Source organism: Gobio gobio (assembly GCF_949357685.1).
Source record: "Gobio gobio genome assembly, chromosome: 14".
NCBI classification, from domain to species: Eukaryota; Metazoa; Chordata; class Actinopteri; order Cypriniformes; family Gobionidae; genus Gobio; species Gobio gobio.
In genome coordinates, this window is record NC_137107.1 from 18123560 (window position 1) to 18147206 (window position 23647).

The 23647-nt window shown below is 36.5% G+C and overlaps 2 protein-coding genes across 5 annotated transcripts; one reads left to right on the plus strand and one right to left on the minus strand.

The window, feature by feature from the left end:
* Positions 1 to 1100: 1100 nt before the first annotated feature.
* On the plus strand, positions 1101 to 16584 carry lipia (lipase, member Ia). Its single transcript, XM_079835348.1, has 11 exons — positions 1101 to 1181; positions 2742 to 2805; positions 6269 to 6639; positions 9052 to 9160; positions 10137 to 10238; positions 10406 to 10495; positions 12739 to 12906; positions 12993 to 13082; positions 14709 to 14817; positions 14917 to 15090; positions 15816 to 16584. Exons 1-11 carry the CDS (start codon positions 1158 to 1160, stop codon positions 15898 to 15900), a joined length of 1386 nt encoding a protein of 461 aa, XP_079691474.1. The 5' UTR covers positions 1101 to 1157; the 3' UTR covers positions 15901 to 16584.
* Positions 15258 to 23548, minus strand: LOC307137602 (SH3 domain-containing kinase-binding protein 1). Of its 4 annotated transcripts, none has more exons than XM_079835365.1 (8): positions 23348 to 23548; positions 23187 to 23218; positions 22814 to 22889; positions 22464 to 22568; positions 21185 to 21292; positions 18420 to 18634; positions 18268 to 18331; positions 15258 to 17131 (listed from the first exon to the last, which is right to left on the minus strand). In XM_079835365.1, exons 4-8 carry the CDS (start codon positions 22467 to 22469, stop codon positions 17093 to 17095), a joined length of 432 nt encoding a protein of 143 aa, XP_079691491.1. In that variant the 5' UTR covers positions 22470 to 22568; positions 22814 to 22889; positions 23187 to 23218; positions 23348 to 23548; the 3' UTR covers positions 15258 to 17092. The 4 variants fall into 4 exon arrangements, with proteins under 4 accessions (XP_079691491.1, XP_079691489.1, XP_079691490.1 ...); XM_079835363.1 differs by having other exon boundaries at positions 22468 to 22568; positions 23348 to 23501; XM_079835364.1 differs by lacking the exons at positions 23187 to 23218; positions 23348 to 23548 and having other exon boundaries at positions 15650 to 17131; positions 22468 to 22568; positions 22814 to 23092.
* Between the last annotated feature and the right edge of the window lie 99 nt (positions 23549 to 23647).

Consider the following 23647-nt stretch of genomic DNA (forward strand, 5'->3'; position numbering starts at 1 on the left):
TCGTGATGAATAACTGAATTGCGACAGCGCAGTGCCACAGTCAGCCACTAGATGGCGATATCGCCCCTAAAAATATCTGGACGAAAAGTCATTGTAGACGGTGACAAAAAATCAATATTAAAAGTAGCATTGTTAATAAATATAGCACAAGCACATTTTTCAAACGACATCTGCGACGACTCTTCACCTGTGTGAGGGGATAGTTCACCCAAAAATGAATATTCTGTCATCATTTAGGCTACTCACACTCAAGTTGTCCCAAACCTGTAATTTCTTTCAACTGCTGAACACAAAAGAAGATATTTTGAAGAATATGGGTAACCAAACAGGTAATGGACCCCATTGACCTCCATAATATTTTTTACTTCAATACTATGGAAGTTAATTGAGTCCAATGTTTGGAAATCAGCATTCCTAAAAACATATTTTGTGCTCAGCAGAACAAAAGACACAGGTTTGGAACAACTTGAGGATGAGTAAATGATGACAGAATTTTAATTTTTGGATGAAATGTCCCTTTAAGGACTGACTTCATCCACACACAAAAATCACCTTGATTGAGTCATTGGGAAATAAATTTAAAAAATGTAAAAACACTTTTCTTTGGACAATAAAATGCATACATTTGTGAGAAGAAAAACAACATTTAATTCCAAATACAGATTACAATAAAACTTGCTTTTATAAAATTTTAATGTTTTAAAATGGATTAAAATTAATTAATTAATGGAATTATAGAATGAATGGTATAAATGTATTACTTATAATGTATTGAATTATATTAATTAGGCTACATTATGAATGATTAACAATTTATATATTTAATTGTTTAGTTTTCCAAAGTTATGTTGGTCAACCAGCATGTGCATACAGTCTCTCTGTGCCTCAAAACTCGTTTAATTCAGTGAAAAGTCACAGCAGTCATCTATTGTGGCTTATTTCAAGCTTCTTGTTGAGTCCTGCATTTCTTCACAACAGGTAGGACAGACAACCAGGATCAGATTTCAGGAATGTGCCACCTGTAGGTGAATGTTTGTAGGATGGTGGGTGGAGCAGTTATAGTCAAGGAGGAGTTGCTCTGTCAGTATGTGTGTCACCTTACTATTTCCTGGTGTCTTCAAATGAAGTTTCAGCAACCCTGACGTTGTCAGACATAAATGTCTGGTTACTCCTCCAACATGGTAAGGTGTCTCCTCATTTCATGTAAAATATTCCTTGTTGCAGATAGTAACAACTGCTCTTTGTTTGAATATACTATGTTTTTGTCCACTGGTGATGAGTACATGGCTACTATACGTTTGTGTGACTGTTTACATTAGTGGTTTGTCAGACTCAGTGCATATTATTTAATGTACACTTGTTTTAACTGAGAGCGCAGGTGATGTTAATGTTAATGTGATTTGTTCTGTTTGTTTGGGAAGCACATTCCTATACTCTCCTCGTGACAACAGGTTAAAACCAGTTTGTCTTCTTTTCAGCTTTATTTGAAGAGTCTCTAAAATGTGCCCAAACTCACAATGACTTTCCAAAACACACATACTGTTTGCATGAGTTTATTGTTTCATGGTGGGGTTTTCCATTGACTTCTATGGTTTAAATGCTGAACGAATTATATTTTGTATCCCTTAACCATCTAAACTTGTTCCTCACACAAACCTTTAAATATAGTACACATATTTTTATACATATACATGTGTGTGTGTGTGTGTGTGTGTGTGTGTGTGTGTGTGTGTGTGTGTGTGTGTGTGTGTGTGTGTGTGTGTGTGTGTGTGTGTACTGTGTATGATGTTTATATGTATATATATAAATACACCCACATACATGTGTGTATATATATATTTAAGAAATATGTGCATGTATATACTGTATATATGTATTTATATCATTTATATTATATATAAATATAAAATTTGTTCTTAAATATATATACATGTATGTGAGTATTTATATATACATATTATAATAATTATACACAGAACACACACACACACATGTAAACAAACTTTTCTTTTATATGTGATTAATCGTGATTAATAATTTGACAGAACTATAATCTATATATATATATATATATATATATATATATATATATATATATATATATATATATATATATATATATATATATATATATATATATATATATATATATATATATATATATATATATATTAAATAAAATAAACATCTACTGAAATAAAATATAAAAAAGTATTTTATTTCAGCTTTTATCAAGGCAACATTTCTCATTTTCATTTTAAGCTGAAGTACTAAAATAACAAAAAAAAACTTAAACTAAAACCTAATAAAACTATAGACATACTTTTTTAAATGAAAAAATGCACAAAAACATAATTGCTAAAACTTTAAAATTAAAATGGAAAAATAAAATCTAATTCAAAATATTAACAAAAACTATAATAGTTTATCAGTAATACTAAAATAATAAAAAAGAAAATGATACACACCCCTATTGCGCAGTAATGAGTTTCATTGAAACTGAATGTGAATGTGTGCTGGGGTCACTCACTGGAAACTTATGGTTTCATCATGGGGAAAATACTTGATGCGTGGCACCAAAATAAATGTGAAATAGTTGTATATGGCTATAGCAAGTAATAAGAAAGCAAAGACGTTTGCAACACTTCTGCCACTTTAAAGTGTGAGAAAAAAGCTGCTAAGATGCGAAAGGTGTGAAATCCGCCCCTATGTTTTTGACAATGCCTTTTGTCTCTTTGCAGGTCTACAGGACGTTCTTTTGGGGACTCTTATATGTGACGCTGATGTTGTTTGACACGTACAAAGGTAATGTTGTAACAAACCACATGACATTCTTCCAAATGCTCACATCACCGTGGTTAACCATGATTGATCTAAAACACCATGAGACAGTCAGCTGTGAGAAAAAAAATACAGTTTCTATATTACTCACAGTGGATGCTGCCTCATTTATGATGGGAGTTACTTTATTAGTTCTCTTGAAATGTTAAAATAGTTCCATGCGTGGGCTCCACAGATGTACCAGTATTCCCACTTTTCCTAGAAATATTGTACCAAAACACATGTGCACACATTTTCCACTGATTTCCATCTGCTTTTAAGTGTAAATGTAAAAAGAACATATGTTAGGCCATTTGTAGACTACATTGTACTACTTTCGGGTGTCTCTCTTATAAAAAAGTAGGACTGTAGAACATTGATGGTATCAGATTCCAGTGTTAATTTAATATCCAGTGGCCCTCACAAGTTCTTGCACGCATACACCAATGTCATTGCTTTAGAAAAAAAAAAAACATATCAAAGCCTAATCTCCCAAAACATAAAGCTTTTCTAAGCCACTTTTTAAAATTACTTGTAAACATCTTGTCAAGTTTTAATGGATTAATGTGAGACAGTTCTCTTCAAAAAATCTTGTTTGAAAAGTGTGCTTGTGCTAAATATGCATGGTATGACTATTAAATGACATCAATACATTTTATTCATTTATTCAGCTTGTTTCTGCCCAAAAAAAAAAGTAATTGCAGTTTTTTTTCTCACAATTCTTTTTTCCCTCAGAATTGGACTTTATAACTCTCAATTGCGAGATGTAAACTCGCAATTGTGAGACAAAAAGTCGCAATTATCTCTTAAAATGTTTTTTTCTGTGGCGGATACAAACTTCCATAGTATGTGCATTAGTGTTAAGGATTTTTCAGTGACTCCTTTTTAGCCTAGAAATCTAGACGCACCCTAGCGGCAGCAAATCTAATTTGCAGCCAGGGTGTCTAGCAACTCTCCGTTGGCTTGCGAGCTGGAAAAACCAAACTCTGGTCAGGCCAATCACATTGTGTTTAGAGTCGGTGGGCAGACTTAACATAATGACGGCAGAGTTGCTGCAGTTCCGCATGCTACTCGTAAACAAAGAAGCTGACGATCAGCGGTCTTTCGAATCGGCTTTGGCCGCGACTCTGGAAGACTTGGAGTTCAGCTTTTCTTTGAGAAAAGAATAAAGAACGGCACTGAAGTCATTCTTAAGAAAGGAAGATGTGTTCGAAGTTTTGCTGACCAGATACGGCGAAAGTTTAATCTATCAACTAGCTCCGCTTCACCTTCTTCGTTGCTCTGGTTGGCTGTAGCGCTATCCTATCGCGTGCAGAGGGAATTTGAAAGACAACCGTTTATCTCGCCCCTCGGATTGAGCCCTGCCAATGATGTGTTCCCAAACCCAACATCTTGATGTGGGTCGGTTTGTCAGGCTAATTCCTTTTAGAAGTTACATCAATATACCAAAAAGTGGCAACAAGTGATTGTTTTTATGAGTGATTATTTTTATTGTTTTATGCTTAATTACTTACCCTCATGTTGTTCGACACCGTAAGACCTCCGTTCATCTTCGGAACACAAATGAAGATATTTTAGTTTAAATCCGATGGCTCAGAAAGGCCTCCATTGGCACAATGGCACTTTACACTCTCAAGACCCATAAAAGGTACTAAAGACGTCGTTACAAAGTCCATCTCACTACAGTGGTTCTACAATAACTTTATGAAGCGACGAGAATAGTTTTTGTGCGCAAAAAAACCCTAAATAACGACTTATATAGTGATGACCGATTTCAAAACAATGCATCATGAAGCTTCAAAGCGTTATGAATCAGGTCTGGCATTGGAAAGAGCATTTTCTTGTGGTGCCCCCCTGAGCACTCGGCGCCCTACGTGCAGCACGTGATGCGCGTGGTGGGAGCGGCAGCACTGACTAAGACCGACAGAAAATGAAAAGTTGCGAAAATAGTCCCCAGCACGCTCCTTGTGCAAGCAGGTTGTCACGTTGGTTATGTTGACGGAAGTTAGCCTATTTTCAGGCGCTGCGTCATATAATTGCGCCTGCTGCACCCATGGGACGGCAGCAAAGTTCCTTGATTATTATGCAGGAATGAGAGTATATAGTTCCTAGCCATATCGATCTAGAAAATCGCAACTTTTAATTTTCTGTTGGTCTTAGTAAACGATGTAACTACAGAAGAGTCAAGTTTTAAATAGGATAAATATCGAAACTCTTTGGTAATTTTTTAAGCGAGATGCTAACGGTTTATTCAGATTCAATGATCTATGCCAAGCTATGCTAAAAGTGCTACCGCCAGACCAGGAGATCGGCTGAATGGATTCGAAAACGGTAAAACTCAAATGTTTAACTCTAGGGGAGTTGGAAAATGAGCCTATTTTCAAAATAAGTGGCATGTTCCTTTAAGAGACAAACAAGACTTATTTAACCAATCCGAGACTTTCGCCATTGCAGATGTCAGCAAGTTCTTTAGTTCTTGCATGAGTAAAAAGCACAGTATCATCTGCGTAAATTAGAACGTTAACACCTGGACATACTTGAGGGAGATCATTAATATAAATACTAAATAAAATAGGTCCTAAAATAGACCCTTGAGGGGCCCCTATAGTACAGCTGGCAAAAGAAAAACACTTATCAACCACTCTTGTACATTGTTTCCTATTAGTCCGGTATGATTTCATCCAAGTCAAGGTAGTAGCAGATAAATTAAAAATTCTGAAGGTTGGAAATTAAACAGTTATGATTAACTGTGTCAAATGCCTTTGCAAGATCTAAAAACACAGCTCCAACAACACCACTTTTGTCAAGTTGACTTCTAAATTGACTTTCCAGCATAACCAAATGTATGTTGTATTATATCTCCTGAATCAAACATGATAACACAGAAAATGTGATGTCTATCTCCATGGTCAAATATTACAATGATACCATATAAAACATAAACTGTTCAGGTAAATGGTTAATGGTGAATTCGGTGACGTGAGAAGGAAATCACAGGCTCTGTGAACCTAGGCTAAACTTTATAATAGCATGTCTGTTGAATGCATGTTGTGTAGAGTTTAAAATGCTTAATCCTTTTGTTCATTAACCATTGACAATATAGTTTCATGCTTTTATGAAAAAGTGAACATATCACCTGGACTATTAAATGAGAAACGAATTGATCACAAACTACCCTTTCTGCAATTTTCGATTCTTTTGGAAGAATACTTATCAAAATGTGTCAAAGTGTTCGGTTTATATGTAGAAATGTAAAGGTCAGCAATGGATCTTGGTCTCCTATTAAATATTTTGAATAATCAAATGATTTTAATCAAATGCATTGATTGCCATCCAAGTTGTATCTTGTATGAAATTGAATAAGACTAAAGTGGTTGTTTTTTTAAAAACAAAGCCTTGCTTTACCTAAGAAGCCAGCCTTGAAACATTATTTACTTTCTCCCTAAAGCTCAGCAATGTGAGGAAATGACAGACCTTAACTTTAAAGACTCCCTTGCTGGGACGTCTTTGGATGTTAGATTGCTGCTTTACACACGGGCCAACATCTCCTGCGGTCAGCTGCTGTCCCACCAAGAGCCCTTCAGCAATCCTCACTTCAACATCAGCTCTCCCACCACCTTCCTCATCCACGGCTACCGGCCCACCGGCTCGCCCCCAGTGTGGCTGTCAGAGTTTGTGGAGTTTCTTCTGAACCGCCGTGACATGAACGCTATTGTGGTGGATTGGAACCGTGGTGCAACCAATATGAACTACTGGAAAGTCGTGAAAAACACGCGCAAGGTGGCTTCAAATCTTACTGCGCTCATCCAGAAAATGAAGGTAAAAGAAAACATCCATAGTGCAATCTGAGATGCATAATATTTCAAATAAAAATACTATCATAGGCTTTGCATGCTCTCTGAGTAGGTACTTCTATATAGTATGAATGTGTGTAGAATGTCATGTTGTCATTATCATGTTGACCAACCAGCATCAGTTGCGTCACTGCAATTCACAAATCCTCTCCCGTGGCCTCATAGGATAGTAAATGTCCACTGGATGCGCACTTCATAATCTCAGTGGAAGTAGTAGGTCATCCTGGAACTTTTTGCCTACTCTTTTATGAGTATTGTGAATTCAGACATACTACTCTTCACTCTCAGAAATAAAGGTACAAAAGCTGTCACTGGGGCGGTACCTTTTCAGAAGGTACACTTTTGTGGTGCATATTGGTACCTTAAATGTACATATTAGTACCTAAAAGGAACAAAAGTCCGCCCCAGTGACATTACCTTTATTTTTGAGAGTGAATACTGTTTTTCGCCTACTATACAGTATGGAAATGTATGATTTCAGATGGCGACAAATTCTGAGTGGGCTTACAGGAAATTAATAAGTGGGTGAGCCTACATTGTTGATGTGCATTGTTGATGTCAACAATTATGGTATATTTTTAATTGATGGACAATGTACATATATACATTCCTGGACTCAGCTATGGATGTTATGGATGTTTTTTTTCACTCTACAAAAAAATTGCACTTCAGAGGCTCACAATAGCTACTAATGTCTAATTTATAATACTAATTATTATTAAAAAATAATACTAGTTAAATCTTCATGGATACCCCATGAAATAAAAATGGATTTTGTAGATTTTAGTTTGCGTGTTAGTTCAATATGGAAATGTACTCCTAAATGTATTGAGTGTAACAGATAATTGGGTGGGGTGGATGAGTTGGACTTGGTTCAATCCACCAGTTGTTGATTGGATCTTGAGATGTGGGTGTTGCATTCACAAATGAGCTTGCAGAGGGGATTGTGGAGGGGTGGCTTTTAAAGGGATAGTTCACCCAAAAAATTATCCCATGATTTACCCACCCTCAAGCTATCCTAAGTATATATATATCTTCTTTCAGACAAACACAATCAGAGTTATATTAAAAAATATCATTGCTTTCAAGCTTTATAATGATAGTGAATGGGGGTCCTGATTTTGAAGTCCAAAAAAGTGCATCCATCAATCATAAAAGTACTCCAGACGGCCTATGCAAGTCGACTTGCACCAAAAGAGTAATTGACCGTTTGCTAAGACCCGCCCCCTTTAGTTACTGTTGCTATGTCCGACAAGCCATGGCACTCTCACGCCACACACACGTTCTCACGTAATATCTCACCAATTGTATTCCTCTGAAAGAAGAAAGTTGTATACACCTAGGATGGCTTGTCACCAGGTCGTTTTCACCGGAAGATCGAGTTTTGATCAACATTTTGATTAAACAATACAAGGTGAAAAAAAAATGAAACCTAGACATTGTTCAAAATAAAATCTATAACATGCATTTACCAAATAGATAAGGTGAATTTTCATTTCATGGCAACTTTACAAATTTACAACTATATTGAACACAGATTTTTCAGTGACAGTGTTGGAACTGATTAGCAAGTAGCAAACGGCTGTGCTGTTCAGCTAATAAAAAAGAGACTAGCCTTTCACAATTTCAATAAATAATACATAAACACAGGACAGAAAATTCATCAAGTAATTTCATGAGGACTTTATAGGCAAAGCAAGGTTCAGGGAGAGGGTGACTGGTGGAAGGAAAAAAAAACATCCTCTGGAAAAAAAATCCCACCTGAGCCCTTTTAAGGTTCTGTGGTCATGTAGAGTCTTGCACATAGGAAGTAGGTTTGTATGTGCACAGGTGAAGCATTCAGACATTTTATAGTTGTGCGTTAATCATTAACTTGCTCAAGTTGTTATTTTAATGCAATCCTTATGTTGACATATTCATGCTGGGTAGATTACTCACAAACTGGAATCCATTACTGATCACAGTATAAAAATGTTAGTTTGTAATGTAATCTATTAAATTGCACATTATAATCTGATTACTTTTAGATTAATTTTGACCCAATTTATTCAACAGATTGATTTGAATAGAATAATCTTAGCATAATCGTAGCATAATGATAAAAAAATGCAAAGAGAGAGAAAGATTTTCATCTCAACACTTTCATCTCAAAACGCCTACCTGCCCGTCAACATATGTATTTCCATAACTTCACTTCATCTCAACACTTTTCACAACAAAGTGATGTGCATTAAACATATGTCAGCCTTTCTCAACAAAAACAAAACGCTTACTAACAATATTTTACTTGTTTTTGCAGTGTGGTCTCTCAATTTTCCATGTAACTATAGCTGCCTAACTAGTGTCTGCTCTTGTGTTTGCACGCGTGACATTACAGGACAATGGGGCCAGTCTGAGCTCCATTCACATGATTGGCGTCAGTCTAGGTGCCCACATTTCAGGTTTTACTGGGGCACACTTTAATGGAGAAATTGACAGAATAACAGGTGAGATTCATTCATTCACCTACTAAACCATTAAGCCAGGGATTCTCAGCTCTGGCCCTCAAGGTCCACTTTCCTGCAGATTTCCATGCAAACACACCTGAACAAGATAATCAAGGTCTTCGGGCCCAATGTCCATACTGTCCATCCTAAATAGTATGTGAGATTAGAACAAGTGAGCCCCGAAAGTCCCCAGATGGTCTTCTATTCCTGGTAGATTTTCAAAGTGTGGATCCGTGCACACACTCTAACGGCTAATATTGCCCACAACGCAATGCGCTTTGGAGGAGGATTCAGTTCAGAACTACAAACACAAATAAAAATCGTTAAACCAAATCAAACATGGCGGATGTGCGATTCCATTGGTTCCGTAGGGTTTGAGTGACTAATAATCAACATTTAATCTGATAATAAATATTTATTGTTATCTGTGTTATATTTCATCTGCAACAACAATGTGGACTTTTATAAAGATCTGTTTGGCTGTTAACTTTTAAATGCATCATTATGCAAAACATATGAGGAGATTTCTCCGCATGAAAGACCAACAACTGACACTATGACACAATATGGTAGAAAATTAAAGTAAATTAAATGTGGAGGATGTTAACTGTGACAAGATGATTGACAGACCAGTTTATGGTGACAGGATGAACGTAACTATGCGACAGAGCGTCCGTTAAAGACACAATTTGATTACGTGATAGTATATCCCAAAGCTTGTGTACTCTTCTGCTACACAAACAAAAGTATGTGTTTTTTCTTAACAAAAAGAGTTCATACTTTTAGGGTGTCGTATAATAAGCAGGTGAATTGGGAAGCAGCGCTACAAAGTTTTAGGAAGGTGAGTTTGATCAAGGTTGGATCTGCAGGAAAGTGGACATCAGGGGTCAGAATGGAGAACCCCTGCTTTAAACCATCATCAATTTCAGTATTATATTATCAGCTAAATAAATGAAGCATCTTCTGTTTTAATCAGCGCTGGATCCAGCAGGACCAGAGTTTAACGGTCAGCCTCCCGAAAACCGTCTAGACCCCACTGATGCCCAGCTTGTGGAAGCTCTGCACACAGACATGGATGGTGCGTTTTTCTCACACATTGAGTGTTATCTCGAAGTGGGGCTCTTGATTCGGTTCAGGAAGTGACACCTTAGCAACCACTCACAGCAGTCTTGCATTGGTGACATTTGCAAGACTGCTGCAAACATCTAGGCCTATAGTGAATTAATTGTTGCCATTGTCTTGTAGCATTGGGCTATCGCAATCTCCTGGGTCACATCGACTACTATGCAAACGGTGGAGCAGACCAGCCAGGATGCCCCAGAAGTATCTTTTCAGGTCAGCTTTTATATCATTTTAATAATGAAATGGAAAATAGTCATTAAAATTTTTTTTTTTTTTTTTTAAAGATAGGGCATAGGCAATTTCTTATAAACACTGTTATACTGGTTGAAACTCTTCACATCCTGATAGCAATAAGTAATAGAAGTGGTCTAAATATTAAAACATATAGGCCTACATGTATCTTCTGTGGAAGTCTCAGGACCAAAAAATGTTCGGTCCGAATGCAATGATACAATGTCCTACCTGCCTGTCAACATATGTATTTCCATGCACCTGCTGGCACAGACATCACACATTAACAGCGCATTCTGTAAGGCTATGCAGAGTTGTAATAGAGTAGTACAGGTAGGATGTCACTTTGTAGGCCAACCGGCAGTTAGCATCACACTGGTTCTCTCAACAAAAACCCAATAGGATTTTTCCATAGGCTTTTTGGATTTTGGCAAAAAAAAAAAAAACAAGCTCTATGATCAACAGAAGTGTATGATACTTACACATTACGTTTTGTCCATCAAAACAATTCGCCTAAATGCAGTTGCCAGAAGTAAAAAGCTAAAGGTAGGCTATAAATAAACTGCACCAGTCGCTGGTCCTCAACGTCAGCACCACTAAGCGTCTTTCAGTTTTTATCTACAAATATTTTCCCAGAATGTTTGAACTAGTTTATAACAGCTCAATTATCAGCATAATGAGGCTGTAAAAGAGGTTTTACCTGTTGACGTGATGACGTTTAATCTTCCCGACAGCTTCTGTAGTCCCGTTTAGCCACTTGTTAGCAACCGCCTTTTTCAAAACACGTAACAGCTTAAAAAAATCACGAGTGGGGTAATGCTAATGTATTTTAATGTCGTAGAATAAAACGTGAAAAGTGTCTTGAGCTTGTGTTCACCACAGACCTTATTTCAGCCATTTAACCAAAATCCCATTTAAAAAAAACATTGACTTCAGGGCAATGGAACCGTAAGTGCTAAAATGCTAACTCGCTTCCGCATATTGGCCTACAAAGTGATTTCACCACTCTATAGGCTGTTTACACGACACCATTTTCAACTAAAAACAAACTCATTTATACAACAACAGTGTTTTGGGTGCCTGGAAACACAAACTTTTGAAAACGGGTTTCAAAGTGCACGTTTTTGAAAACGGTCTCCGTGTTAAATAGCAAAAATCCGAATCTGCACATACATATTACATGTTCAGGCTATAGTGTTTCATCGCCATCTAATGGCCTAGTAGCAGAATACAATGTGTTTAGTTTTTTTTTTTGCGGATCCTAGTGAATGGGGATTGTTTTGACAATGGTGTCATCATCCGTAAGCGGAAAACTCAAAGAAAAAACTTCTCAGTTTTAAGCATAGGCTATCGTTGTCGTGTAAATGTAGCCTACTCTTAGACCCTGTCCACATGAACACGGGTATTTTCAAAACCGCAGCTATCTGAGCTATCTGTTCAACTTCGTTAAGTGGACAAGGGAAGTTTATTTGGAAAGATCCTCGACCCCTCGATTTGGACGAGGGAGCGAGTTTACTCAACATGTGCACTTCAGGCAACTCCATAGACCACACTGCATCATGATAGTGATGTCTCAGCAGATCGTGCTTAATTTACCCCCACCCAACACAAGTTATTTTGATATTTAACCACATTTAATACTTGTTGTAGCTACTTTAAGCCTACTGTTTTTAACACCGTTATAGTTTATTGTATTATCATTTTCGTTTGTGTATTTTTTTTTTTATATTTAATATAAATACATTAATATTTAATATTTGTTTATACAAAATTTTTAACAGCCCAAGCATACATACAGGCCGGCCAATAGAATTTTGCATTGCAAATTCATAAGGGGGGAAACGGCTTTGAGGGTGGGATCTTATGCTCAGAAATTGCCTATCCTACCTTTTAAAAAGCTTGTCAAAATAAAGGTAAAATAAACATCAATCACCAGTCTTATGCTTTACATTACAAAATGTTGTACAATTCATTATAAAAATAATATTCTAAATATTATAATATTTAAAAATATATATTATTGTTAACAATATAAAAATAATATCTTAATCCATCAGGCTTATATACTCAGTGTTCTCCTGTTATATATTTATTGTGTATTTTACTGGATAAGTTGCTCTATACATCCTATATTGTAATGTGTATTTATACACTGCAGAAGTATGTTGTTTTATATGTTTTATACACACACTTTTTAAAAAAAAATCGTCTATTATCTTCCTCAGGATCACAGTATTTCAAGTGTGACCATCAGAGGTCAGTGTTTCTCTACATGAGTTCTCTGAACGGCTCCTGTCCCATTACTGCCTACCCCTGTGAATCCTACGCAGACTTCCTAGATGGGAAGTGCATGGATTGTGGGAAGTTTAAGTCAGCTGGATGTCCTATTTTTGGTAAACTTCAAACACTGAGTAAACTCAGAGTTTAATTTGATTAATTGCTTATTCTGAGACATGCATAATTTCATTACATGGCCTAGGTTACGATGTTGTACACTGGAGGAAGACACTGGTCGAGCTTGGACAAACAAGGACATATTTCCAAACAAATAAAGCTGCTCCCTTCTGCAGTAAGTACATTTCAATTACATTCATTATTACTGTCAATTGTGACCAGATTTGTTAAGCAGTTCGTTTGATATGGTCATGCAATGTGACATTTTTAAAAGTATCATATAGTATATTCCATATAGTCTTACATGGTCCATGTTAATATTATTTACTGTTAATATGGTCATACAGTATGATATACACTACCAGTCAAAATGTGGAATAATTGTTTTTTTTATGTTTTGAAAAGTCTCACCAAGACTGCATTAATTTGATCCAAAATCGCGTAAAAATTTAATATTTTTAAAATAATATTACAAATAATTAAAATATTACAAATAAATAAAATAATCATTACAATAAAATAACTTTCAATTTGAATATATTTTAAAATGTATTTTTTTCCTGTGACACAAAGCTGAATTTTCAGCATCATTACTCGAGTGAAGATTTCTTATTACTATCAATTTTGAAAACAGTTGTGCTGCTTAATATTTTGACTACTTTGGAAACAGTGATACATTACCATTCAAAAGTTTAGGTAAGTAAGATTAAAAACAATAACAACAAAAATAAATTAATACTTTTATTCAGCATTAATCTGAGCAAAAGTGACAATAAAGACATTCATAATGTAACAATAAATACAGTTATAATGTCCAATTAAATACTGTTTATTTGAACTTTATATTTATTAAATAATCACAAAAAAATCAGCATAAAAAGAATGATTTCTGAAGGATCTTGTAATCCATTCTTTTAAATTGTAATAATATTAACAATATTAGTGTTTTTCTGTATTTTGATCAAATAAATGCAGCCTTGGTGAGCATAATAGACTTCTCAAAAAAAAAAAAAAAAAAAACATTAATATGTAGCAAATTAGCTCAAAAGGGATATATTATTAATTATAACTTGTTATAATTTATTATAAATATTTGTATCAGTTAATAGAATTAACTTGATTATAATATGATATAATAAATTGTCACAGTGTGCTTGCAGGCAGACAGATGAAACGTAGTTTAATCTCAGGTACTCTAAAACAAGCAGACAGGCAAAAGCACAGCACAACGAAACGTAACGTAACGTGATCGGACAGAGAATGACTGTGAGGGACCAACTGGTCCAAAAGGGTTGCACCTAGTCTCTTAATGAGCCATGGGTGTGTTTTGGGCGTAACGTGCAATAAACCAATCAGAGTCTCATCTCCCATTCCCTTTAAAAGCCCTTTAAGAGGAATTTGCGAGCGGAAAGACCGAACACTTCTCCCGAGAGGAATCCTTTTATTTTTAATACTTAAAAATGTTTGCGTGCTGCTGCGCATCCCTGTGTGTGCAGTGTACGAGCGTTGTGGACCACATTTAAATAACACAAAAAATACTATTGACTTTAGACCAGGTTTTTGTTGGTCAATGGTGCAGTCGTTTTTAGTTGCCTCAAAATAGCAATGTGCCAACAATTCGCCTGAACACTGGATTATTCAATGAATATACTGAATAATTGTGTGTCTGATTGTGTGTCTAAATGGTGATTATTTGTAGCCTTTGACTGGTAGTGTAGTATTTGTAAAAGAATTACAAAAATGCAATTTCAGTTGTTCTGTAAAAAAAAGACACTCATTATTTAATCTTTGACTCCATCAGAGTTCGGTTACAAGGTTGATATTGTCACATGGAACCAGAAATTGCACTGGGGATATTTAACAATTAAATTACACAACGGAAAGGAAGAGACACAAGTTGAGCTCAACCAGTAAGTCCATGAAAGTCTTGTATCTGACATTTATCTTTATATGCCAATATCTATATATATTTAAATGCTTATACTAATGTTTCCCGTCCTTTTTTCCAGTAAATCCTTAATGTTTGAGAAGTATGTGGAGACCAGCATTCTTGCTCAGTTTGACAGAGACATCCAGCCTGTTAAAGAGATCACACTGAAGTTCTGTCCAGAAAGAGGACTCCGGCCTCGCAAGAAACTACGGCTGCTGAGCATACGCCTCACTCCTATACAGAACAACCTCAGGTGTGTTCTCAAAGTTTGCTTTGCATTTTGTACACTCTTAAAAATGAAGGTTCTTTCCCCCGCTATATTGATGACTTTATTGCTTTTATCACATTGCCAGACGACAAATTTTGGTTAACTGTAAAAACTTCAGTGTATTTGACAGTTTAAGCGCAATAAGACGTGAATTGTGTGTTGTTGCCATGGTGGAGCTCCATTGATCGTGGCTTTTCATAGTTTGGGTGCATGTGCTTAACTCAGAGTCAGACTACTCAGAGTTGATTGAACCAACTCAATTCAGCCGTTCTGAAAACCAAAACTCAGAGTTTCCCATCTCAGGGTAAGTTAACTGAGAGTTCAAGTTCAGAGTTGGTTGAACCTCCTTATTGAAATGGGCCCCTGGGGAGACTAATCAACATGAAAAACTACAAAGAACTACAAAACCCCAAACTTTTGAATAGTAGTGTAAATGGTTCTTGCATCCCAAAATGTTCATCATTGAAGTCAAACATGGGATTGAGAAATGTCACAGGCTAAATTCAAACTTTCGTTGCCAATAAGAATGAAAACAGCAGTAGCTACTCTCAAAATAGAGCATTTTATTCACATGAATTCTTCAGACGTGAAGATTACATTCATACTTGTCAATACACGTCTCGTACAATTGACAGCCACAAAGCAAAGGATAGTCTTATGGTTTAATTCCAATAAATGTCACATTAAATTGTTGCTTTGCTTTTCAACAGGCCTCTGTGTCGCTATGATCTTCTGCTGGAGAAAAATAAAGATGTGACGTTCAGACCGATTCCTTGTGACGACTCAAACTTTTGATCCAGATTCTGCCAAACAAGGACATTCCACTGTCTCTCTTAGTCAGTTACTGACATAGCTGTCATTTGTAGAGTTAAACTTAACATCTGAAGTTGTTTTTCTTGCGCCAACATGTTGTATTTCAGGGTTTGTCCCTTCAGAATTATAATTTGCTGATTGTTGTTCATGAAGGAACAGATACACTGTTTTTCATGCGATGTAAATAAATATTTTTGTAAAAAAAAAAAATGTTTTTGTTTTTGCCTCTGTGTATCAGTCACAGTATTTATGGTATTACTTTAGTTGTCTATGTTTTAACTTAAAATCTAGTGCTGTGGTTCTTTTTTTCTTGCAGGGCCCTTTTTTACATCACATGCTACAGTTGACTTTATATAACAAATGTATCTGCACTGAGCATAATTTTATACCAATTTTTATTTAAAAAAAATAATAATTTAATTGATCAAATCAATTTTTATTTTCATTGTTACTAAAATAACTGTTTTACTGTGTAGTCATCAAAGAATCCAAAAAAAAAAAGTATGTTTCCACAAAAATATTTTTCAACGTTGATAATATGTTTCTTGAGCAGCAATCAGCATATTAGAATGATTTCTGAAGGATGATTTGACGCTGAAGACTGGAGTAATGATGCTGAATATACAGCTTTGCCATCACAGGAATAAATTACATTTGAAAATATATTACAAAATTGAGTTTTACATTATAATAATATTTCATGATAATTATTTTCCTGTATTTTTGATAAATGCAGCCTTGGTGAGCATAAGAAACTTCTTTCAAAAACATTTAAAAAATCTTACTGACTTAAAACTAATGCGCAGTATTCATAAAGCGTTAGAATCCCCTGCAAAAATTGGGAAGACTTTGTTAGATATAAAGATCATAAAGAATGAAATGAAATATCTTACATTAATCTGACATCCCAGCAAGATTAAAACTATATAGATTGATGACTTTTTTCAGTCATCTTCCAAGGTTTAAAACCCAAAACATTCTTTTATATTACCCATGTATAGTAACAGTGTAAGGCACTAACACAACATGGTTTCCCAATACAAATTCTCAAGAGTCCCTCCTCAGTTTCTGAAAGTTTTTCATTTCCATTCTTGAGTTAGCCAAGTGAGACCCACGGTGGCGTATCTGTGTAGTTTGACCGCTTTGATCAGGTGATGGATACCTCAGAGTTGGCTCACTTGGACATGTGTTTCTTAAGGCGTTCTACTTCAATCTAAAGTGAAATGGAGCACAAGTGAGAGGCTCAGTGATATATATTGTTCAATTATCACCAACCTTCATGTTAGAGGACCTATTATGCCCTTTTTCAAAGTCTTGATTTTGTTTTTGGGTACTATTAGAATAGGTTTTTTCACATATATTACTTTATTGCTAGCCTGGATGCCAGCCACAATATTTGAGGTCAGAAAGTTCGGTCTGGACCTGATCCGGCGGGCTTTATACGATGATGGACTATGATCAACAGTCACGTAACCATCCACGTTACCGAAGAACGCTTGGGCTGAATTTGTTTACTAAACGGAGAGCTTGTTCATATATGCATTCACCTTCACTTTTTCTCTCAAAAATGATGATCGTCTTGGTAAGTACTCTGTGTATCCTTAAATTCTTTTTACAACACCGGCAAAGATTGTTTACACTCATCTTCTTCTACTTCTTCCAGCGTGCGTGCAGTTGAGTTCTGTTGACAACTATGCGCCGCAACGTACGTCACTTACACCGTTGCTCTGATTAGTTGTAGGTCTATCCAATTGAGTGCAGAGGCATTTTCTTTCCTGGTTCGGTTGAAACCACGGCCCATTTTCACAGCCCAAAAAAGCAGTATCAGACTCATATTCTGACTAGAATCTGAGTATGACTACGTCAGGCTACATTATTGCAGCTCCTCTCTTCTCTTCCCAGTCTGTCCGTAACGCTCAGGTTAGTTCTCTATGAAGATCCTCCTTCCGAAAAAGCACATTGTGCTTTGGTCGGCTAGACCAGTGTGTTCCAGAAATGCCCCCCCCCCCCCCCCCCTTAACATAACCGCGAGTTTCATCAGGCCTCACCCCTTTATTTTGCATATGCCTTGGGCGGGAATTATTTAAATGAGGATTATTGTGAAATATTCGTTCCTGGAAGAAAACTCAAGACTACAATGGAAGCGTTCCAGGGAGTTCAGAAACTGCGCACTGATAACACGCTTTGGAGTGACTTTATAACTCTGCAGACTTTTTTCATTGCTCAAACAGCAACATTACACACTAAAGATTGTTGAAAATGTAAAAAAGCATAATAGGTCCACTTTAAGGCAATTAAACAAGGTAATGAATGAAATTGGGAATATAGAGTTGACATCTTCATGCTTACTTGCAGTGACAACCGCATCTTCTTTTCTTCATCCAGTTCGTTCATGAGCAGTTTGATCTCTTTTCTGAAATGCAATGCCGTTACATTTACTGAAATATAAGGATTAGAATCTCAATGTTTTTATTTAGTTTACATGCATCCATTGCACTAACTTCTGCTGAGTCTTCAGCGTATCCAGTTCATCTCGAAGATCTCGGAGGTCTGCTCTCATCTGCTCCAAGGTGGCGGGGCTCTGAAGGGCCAGTCGGGGTTTAGCTGCTAATAATGCCGAGAGATACGCAGGGAGCTGGGTCGTGCTTGTTGTGCCAGAAGATGAAGAAGAGGAAACTGACGGTGCAGGAGCAGAGGTACAGTTGCTGACAGGCTCCTAGAAAAAAATTGAAAGGGACAATCCTAATCATTTAATTTCAAGAGCAGTTTGCCCTCTAGGGGTCTCACACTGCCAGGGGCCCCAATGCTTTGAATGCTTTAGATACTGAGCCGGCGTTCTGACGTATAGGACCCAGAAGCGCAGCACTGTGTTTACAACGTGAACAGCGTAAGATACTGACATGGGAGAGAAGAAATTGTTGAATAAAAAGTATTCTCAAAAAGTATTCTCGTCACTTCATAACATTAAGGTTGAACTACTGTAGTCACATGGACTATTTTAACAATGTCTTTACTACCTTTTTGTGCCTTGAAAGTGGTAATAACGTTGCAGTCTATGGAGAGCTGATTTCTTCAAAAATATCTTAGTTTGTGTTCTGAAGATGAACGAAGGTCTTACGGGTTACAGGTTTCTTACGGATGAGTAATTAATGACATAATTTTCATTTTTGGGTGCACTAACCCTCTAACAAATCAAAGGCTGCGATTTAAAGAAGTATATAGTCAGTATGGTTGAACTACATGTTTCAGAGGGAAGAGCGGCACTGTTCATTTATATGCATGTGACTTATAATATCATGTTTTCAGAGCGGATCGGTTCACAGTAAATGCTGCTTCTCACAAACTCTGCATCTCTGCAAGCGCCCTGAGTTTAACACACATTTGAAACTAAATAAAAGCTTTAGAGATAACGCAATCTAAGATAACGTAGGTAAATTATGGAGTGCCGCAAGGATCTGTGTTAGGCCCTCTGTTATTCTCAATATTTATGCTGCCACTTGGAAATATTATAAGAAAACATGGAATTAGTTTCCACTGTTATGCCGATGATACTCCGTTATATATTTCAGCACGACCAGATGAATTCTCTAAATTATCCAAGCTAACAGAGTGTGTTAAAGATATAAAATATTGGATGACCTGTAATTTTCTCCTACTAAATTCAGATAAGACTGAGGTATTACTTATTGGACCAAAAACTGGCACACAGAATCTCTTAAATTATAACTTACAGTAGGAAGTATGTACTGTTACTTCATCTACAGTAAAAGACCTGGGTGTTATATTAGACAGCAACTTCATTTTTCAAAATCATATTTCAAATACTACAAAAACAGCCTTCTTCCACCTCAGAAACATCGCTAAACTACGAAACATGCTATCTGTCTCTGATGCAGAAAAGTTAGTTCATGCATTTATGACCTCTAGACTAGATTACTGTAATGAACTACTAGCTGGCTGTGCTGCCTCCTCAATAAACAAGCTACAATTAGTCCAAAATGCAGCTGCTAGAGTTCTTACTAGGTCAAGAAACGTATCAATTATAAAGTATTGCTACTGACCTATAAGGCCCTAAATGGTTTAGCTCCTGTGTATTTAACTGATCTTCTATCGCCTTATAACCCATCACGATCTTTAAGATTATTAAACTCTGGGCTTCTGGTAATACCGAGGATATCTAAGTCCACTAAAGGAGGTAGAACGTTTTCATATTTGGCACCTAAACTATGGAATAGCCTTCCTAATAATGTTTGGGGCTCAGACTCACTCGCAGACTCAGACGCATCTCTTTAGCCAGGCATTCAAATTATACATCTCCTAACCTTGTACTCTATAGTTATATCAATGCACATGATCGTCTTTGCCTAATGACATTTTTGACAACATAAATGACAACTTTGCTGTGACACCGGAGGTTTGTGTCAGTTGGTTCTTATAAAGAGTGAACCAAGTGTGAACACACTTAAAGGTACAGTAACTATTTCCATTAGCAATCGAGTCTTTGTTTGTGTCTGGATGTTTCAGCAGTAGCAATATGAGACATTTTCATATGAAATGAGATGTCATATCGCAGTCATGCAGCCATTGTTTACAGAACAGGGCAAATTAGCGTGAGAGCACAATTCCAAAAAAGTGCCAATATGAGTGGGTAGTTCTGTGCGTGATCTACGGACGACATGGAAATTGAAGAACACAGACGCAGCCGGATCATTTCCATAATGACCAACGCAATCTACCAGTTAGCGTCTGGTTTAAGACGTGCTTTTTTGGTGCGTTAAATAATGGTGCAAATACCAGTAAATTGGCGAGCACAAACCTTAGTAAATCACCTTGTGTGATTCATTTAAATCTCCTATCATAAATTTTGCGTCTGAAGGGAAACTCCTATGAATGCATATGCAATAAGGTCAGACGCAAAAATAACTCTGTCCACACCTTTTCAGCGCTAATTTTTCACTGTGTGTCTTTAGTAAATCCTGACAGTAGTTTTTTAATGCCAAAAAGAGGGTTTGCATTGGCGCAAGCTGTGAGTAAATCTGGCCCCATATATTTTATTTGTTTACTTGCATATCATGTGACCATTAACCAACATCAGAGGATCGTGAACATGCCAATGTGTTGCTAAATTATTGAAATATTAACTTAAATCTCAGGCCTCCTTCAAGTCGATATTGTACTTACAAGGCATTTGATTGACAGAAAACTTTGGCAGCCCCTGAGAAAAAAACAGCTGATTTTTCAGACAGATTTTTTGTAACAAACTTACTTTGGTGTCTTTGGGTTCATCTGTGTAACTATAAAGAAACTTGAGGGCCAGCAAGTCTGGTTCCTGATTCACCTCATTCATTTCCTGTCCTGCTTGTTCCTCAACAGCCTGCAAAAGGGAACACTAATAAATACAAAACACTCAATATCTTCATTACGGATGAGATTTTATTCTCTAAACTTCAGCTTTATGTTCTAAAATGTATCTTATCACATATCGATTCATTCCACAAACACAACAACACAATTTTATTACAGAAACACTGTCATTAAATGAATTACGGAATTCGTTCACACTTATTTGTACACACGTGGTTCCCAAACTGGGGCATACTCCTGGGTTGACACTAAGTCAATCTCTGAATATTAAATTCATTTCAAATCATTTTAAATGACCAGCTTATATTCATTAAGAATATAGACAAACTTTATATTACTGTAGTTGTCTAGATTAGCAATATTTTTTTTTATATACACTGAACAAAATTATAATTATATATCTATGACCCGGCCGCTATTTTGACCTTATTTGCAGGAAGTTATGGCGGTCTGGAGAGCTGATGACATTCGTCTGATAATAGGTGAAATAATAGCATAAATACTGCTTGGTTTCTCGCAGAAACCGATTGTTTTGTGTCTTAAGACATCAATGTGTCGCCACCCGGATGGCGGGTTTAATTTGAAGTTGTCTGTGCATGTTTTTTTTACTCTAATAGAATTGGACCCCATTCACATGCATTATACGACTGACAGACGGCAACGGTTGGAGTTAAAAATCTTCATTTGTGTTCTACTTAAGAAACAAAGACACCTACATCTTGGATGCATTGGGGTAAGCAGAAAAACATCAGCTTTTCGTTTTTGGGTGAACTATCCCTTTAGGGGACAAATATGGTCCCTTAAAGGAAAAGGCATGACTGCAGTGGAAGAGACGGGGGTACGCAGAAAAATGTTAAATGGGGTACGCCAAAACAGTTTGGGAACCACTGTTGTACACTGTTAGTCAATGCAATGTACTGAGCTGTACATTGCAAAGTTAAATATAACTCAAGGACATCCTGAAACAGACTCTCTGTCAAAACGTGACAAACATTCTGTCTACACATTCCCAGCTGGAGTAACAGTGTGTGAAATGATCTTATGTGGAACTCATTGGTAAATACACGCCTTTATGTAAAGGTTTCTTAATACTGATTATTTTCCCTATAATCGAAAATGTATGACAACTCAAATGCCATGGCTTGTTCATGCAATAATTTAATATCTAATAATTCACTTACTGACATGGTTAACTGAGAGTGTGTTCTCCAGTCTGTTGCGTTCAGTCAGAATACGCTGTCGCTGGTTCTCTAGAGTTGACACAATGGACTTGAAATCTTCAACATCTGCGATGACGAGATGCAAAATGTGGGAAATAACGGACACATAGTTCCGAGGGAAAGTAAAGTACCGCAGGAAAAAAATATACTAAATATCTTATGCTATAATTAATAATAAAATGAGAAACATAACATATGCAATATGAGAAATAAAATAAATGCACAATTTGGTGAAATACATGAAAGATAATCTTTTTTTAAAAGTTTGAAATGTATTTAAGGTAGATGAATGAAGATGTCTTATGTCTTACCAGCAGTAAGCGCGGCGTTGTAGTTGCCCATGGCAACATGAAAAGAAGAGGCTCATGGATCTGAGACGAAAACAAACTCCAAAAGCACAAACGAATACTAATTTAGATGTACAATATAAGACAATAAATCATTTTAGTACCCATGATAGGGGTGTCAGTAAATATCAGCATAGATCCTTAGCAAAATCTTGCTTTTGCAATTGCGATTCTTTTCAAGTTTGTTTTTGTTTATTAACCTTCTTGTCAGCACTGTGGTCACTACATGAATCTATATATAGTACTTCTCACACCAACTGTGTTGTAATTGTACACCACCCATGACAGAGACAATTGTCGAGACTAAGTTTAGCCGAGGACAGAATATCTCACTCACCAGCCTGATACAGCCCAAGAAATACAGACAATCTGGGAAAGAGAAATAAAATAAGACTTTCACATTATATTACAGTAACCAATGCATCTTCTACAGCTTATTGTAGTTCCAAAGTCCAACTCCAACACTGTGAGGTTAGAGGCTTGGCCCAACAAACTCACCTGTCTATGAATTGAAACAATGACTTTCCAGTGATCTAGAGCAATACCTCCAAAACTGTCATTTCTTCACACTCATCCTCTGTCTTTCACGATGATGTTGTTGTTCAGCTCTTCTGTATTGACACTGTGGCGTTTCTTTTCTTCCCAGGAGCCTGTTTGACTCCTAATACTCTCTCCTTTTATGGAGCCCCCCAAGACACCAATCAGACTTAGGACTGGAGTCATACACATGTCCCAAACACTTGTCTCTTGCATTTGTCCCACAGATTCTTTCTCCATGCTGTAGAGTAATAATCATTT

Bases quoted from the DNA above. Each gene is read 5' to 3' on its own strand.
- lipia (XM_079835348.1), top strand. From the start codon at position 1,158: ATGTCTGGTTACTCCTCCAACATG. The intron at 1,182-2,741 runs GTAAGGTGTCTC...GTCTCTTTGCAG, and splicing joins CTGGTTACTCCTCCAACATG to GTCTACAGGACGTTCTTTTG. The intron at 9,161-10,136 runs GTGAGATTCATT...TGTTTTAATCAG, and splicing joins AGAAATTGACAGAATAACAG to CGCTGGATCCAGCAGGACCA.
- LOC307137602 (XM_079835363.1), bottom strand. From the start codon at position 22,844: ATGGGCAACTACAACGCCGCGCTTACTGCTG. The intron at 22,569-22,813 runs GTAAGACATAAG...TCGTCATCGCAG, and splicing joins CAACGCCGCGCTTACTGCTG to ATGTTGAAGATTTCAAGTCC. The intron at 18,635-21,184 runs GTAAGTTTGTTA...ATTTTTTTCTAG, and splicing joins ATGAACCCAAAGACACCAAA to GAGCCTGTCAGCAACTGTAC.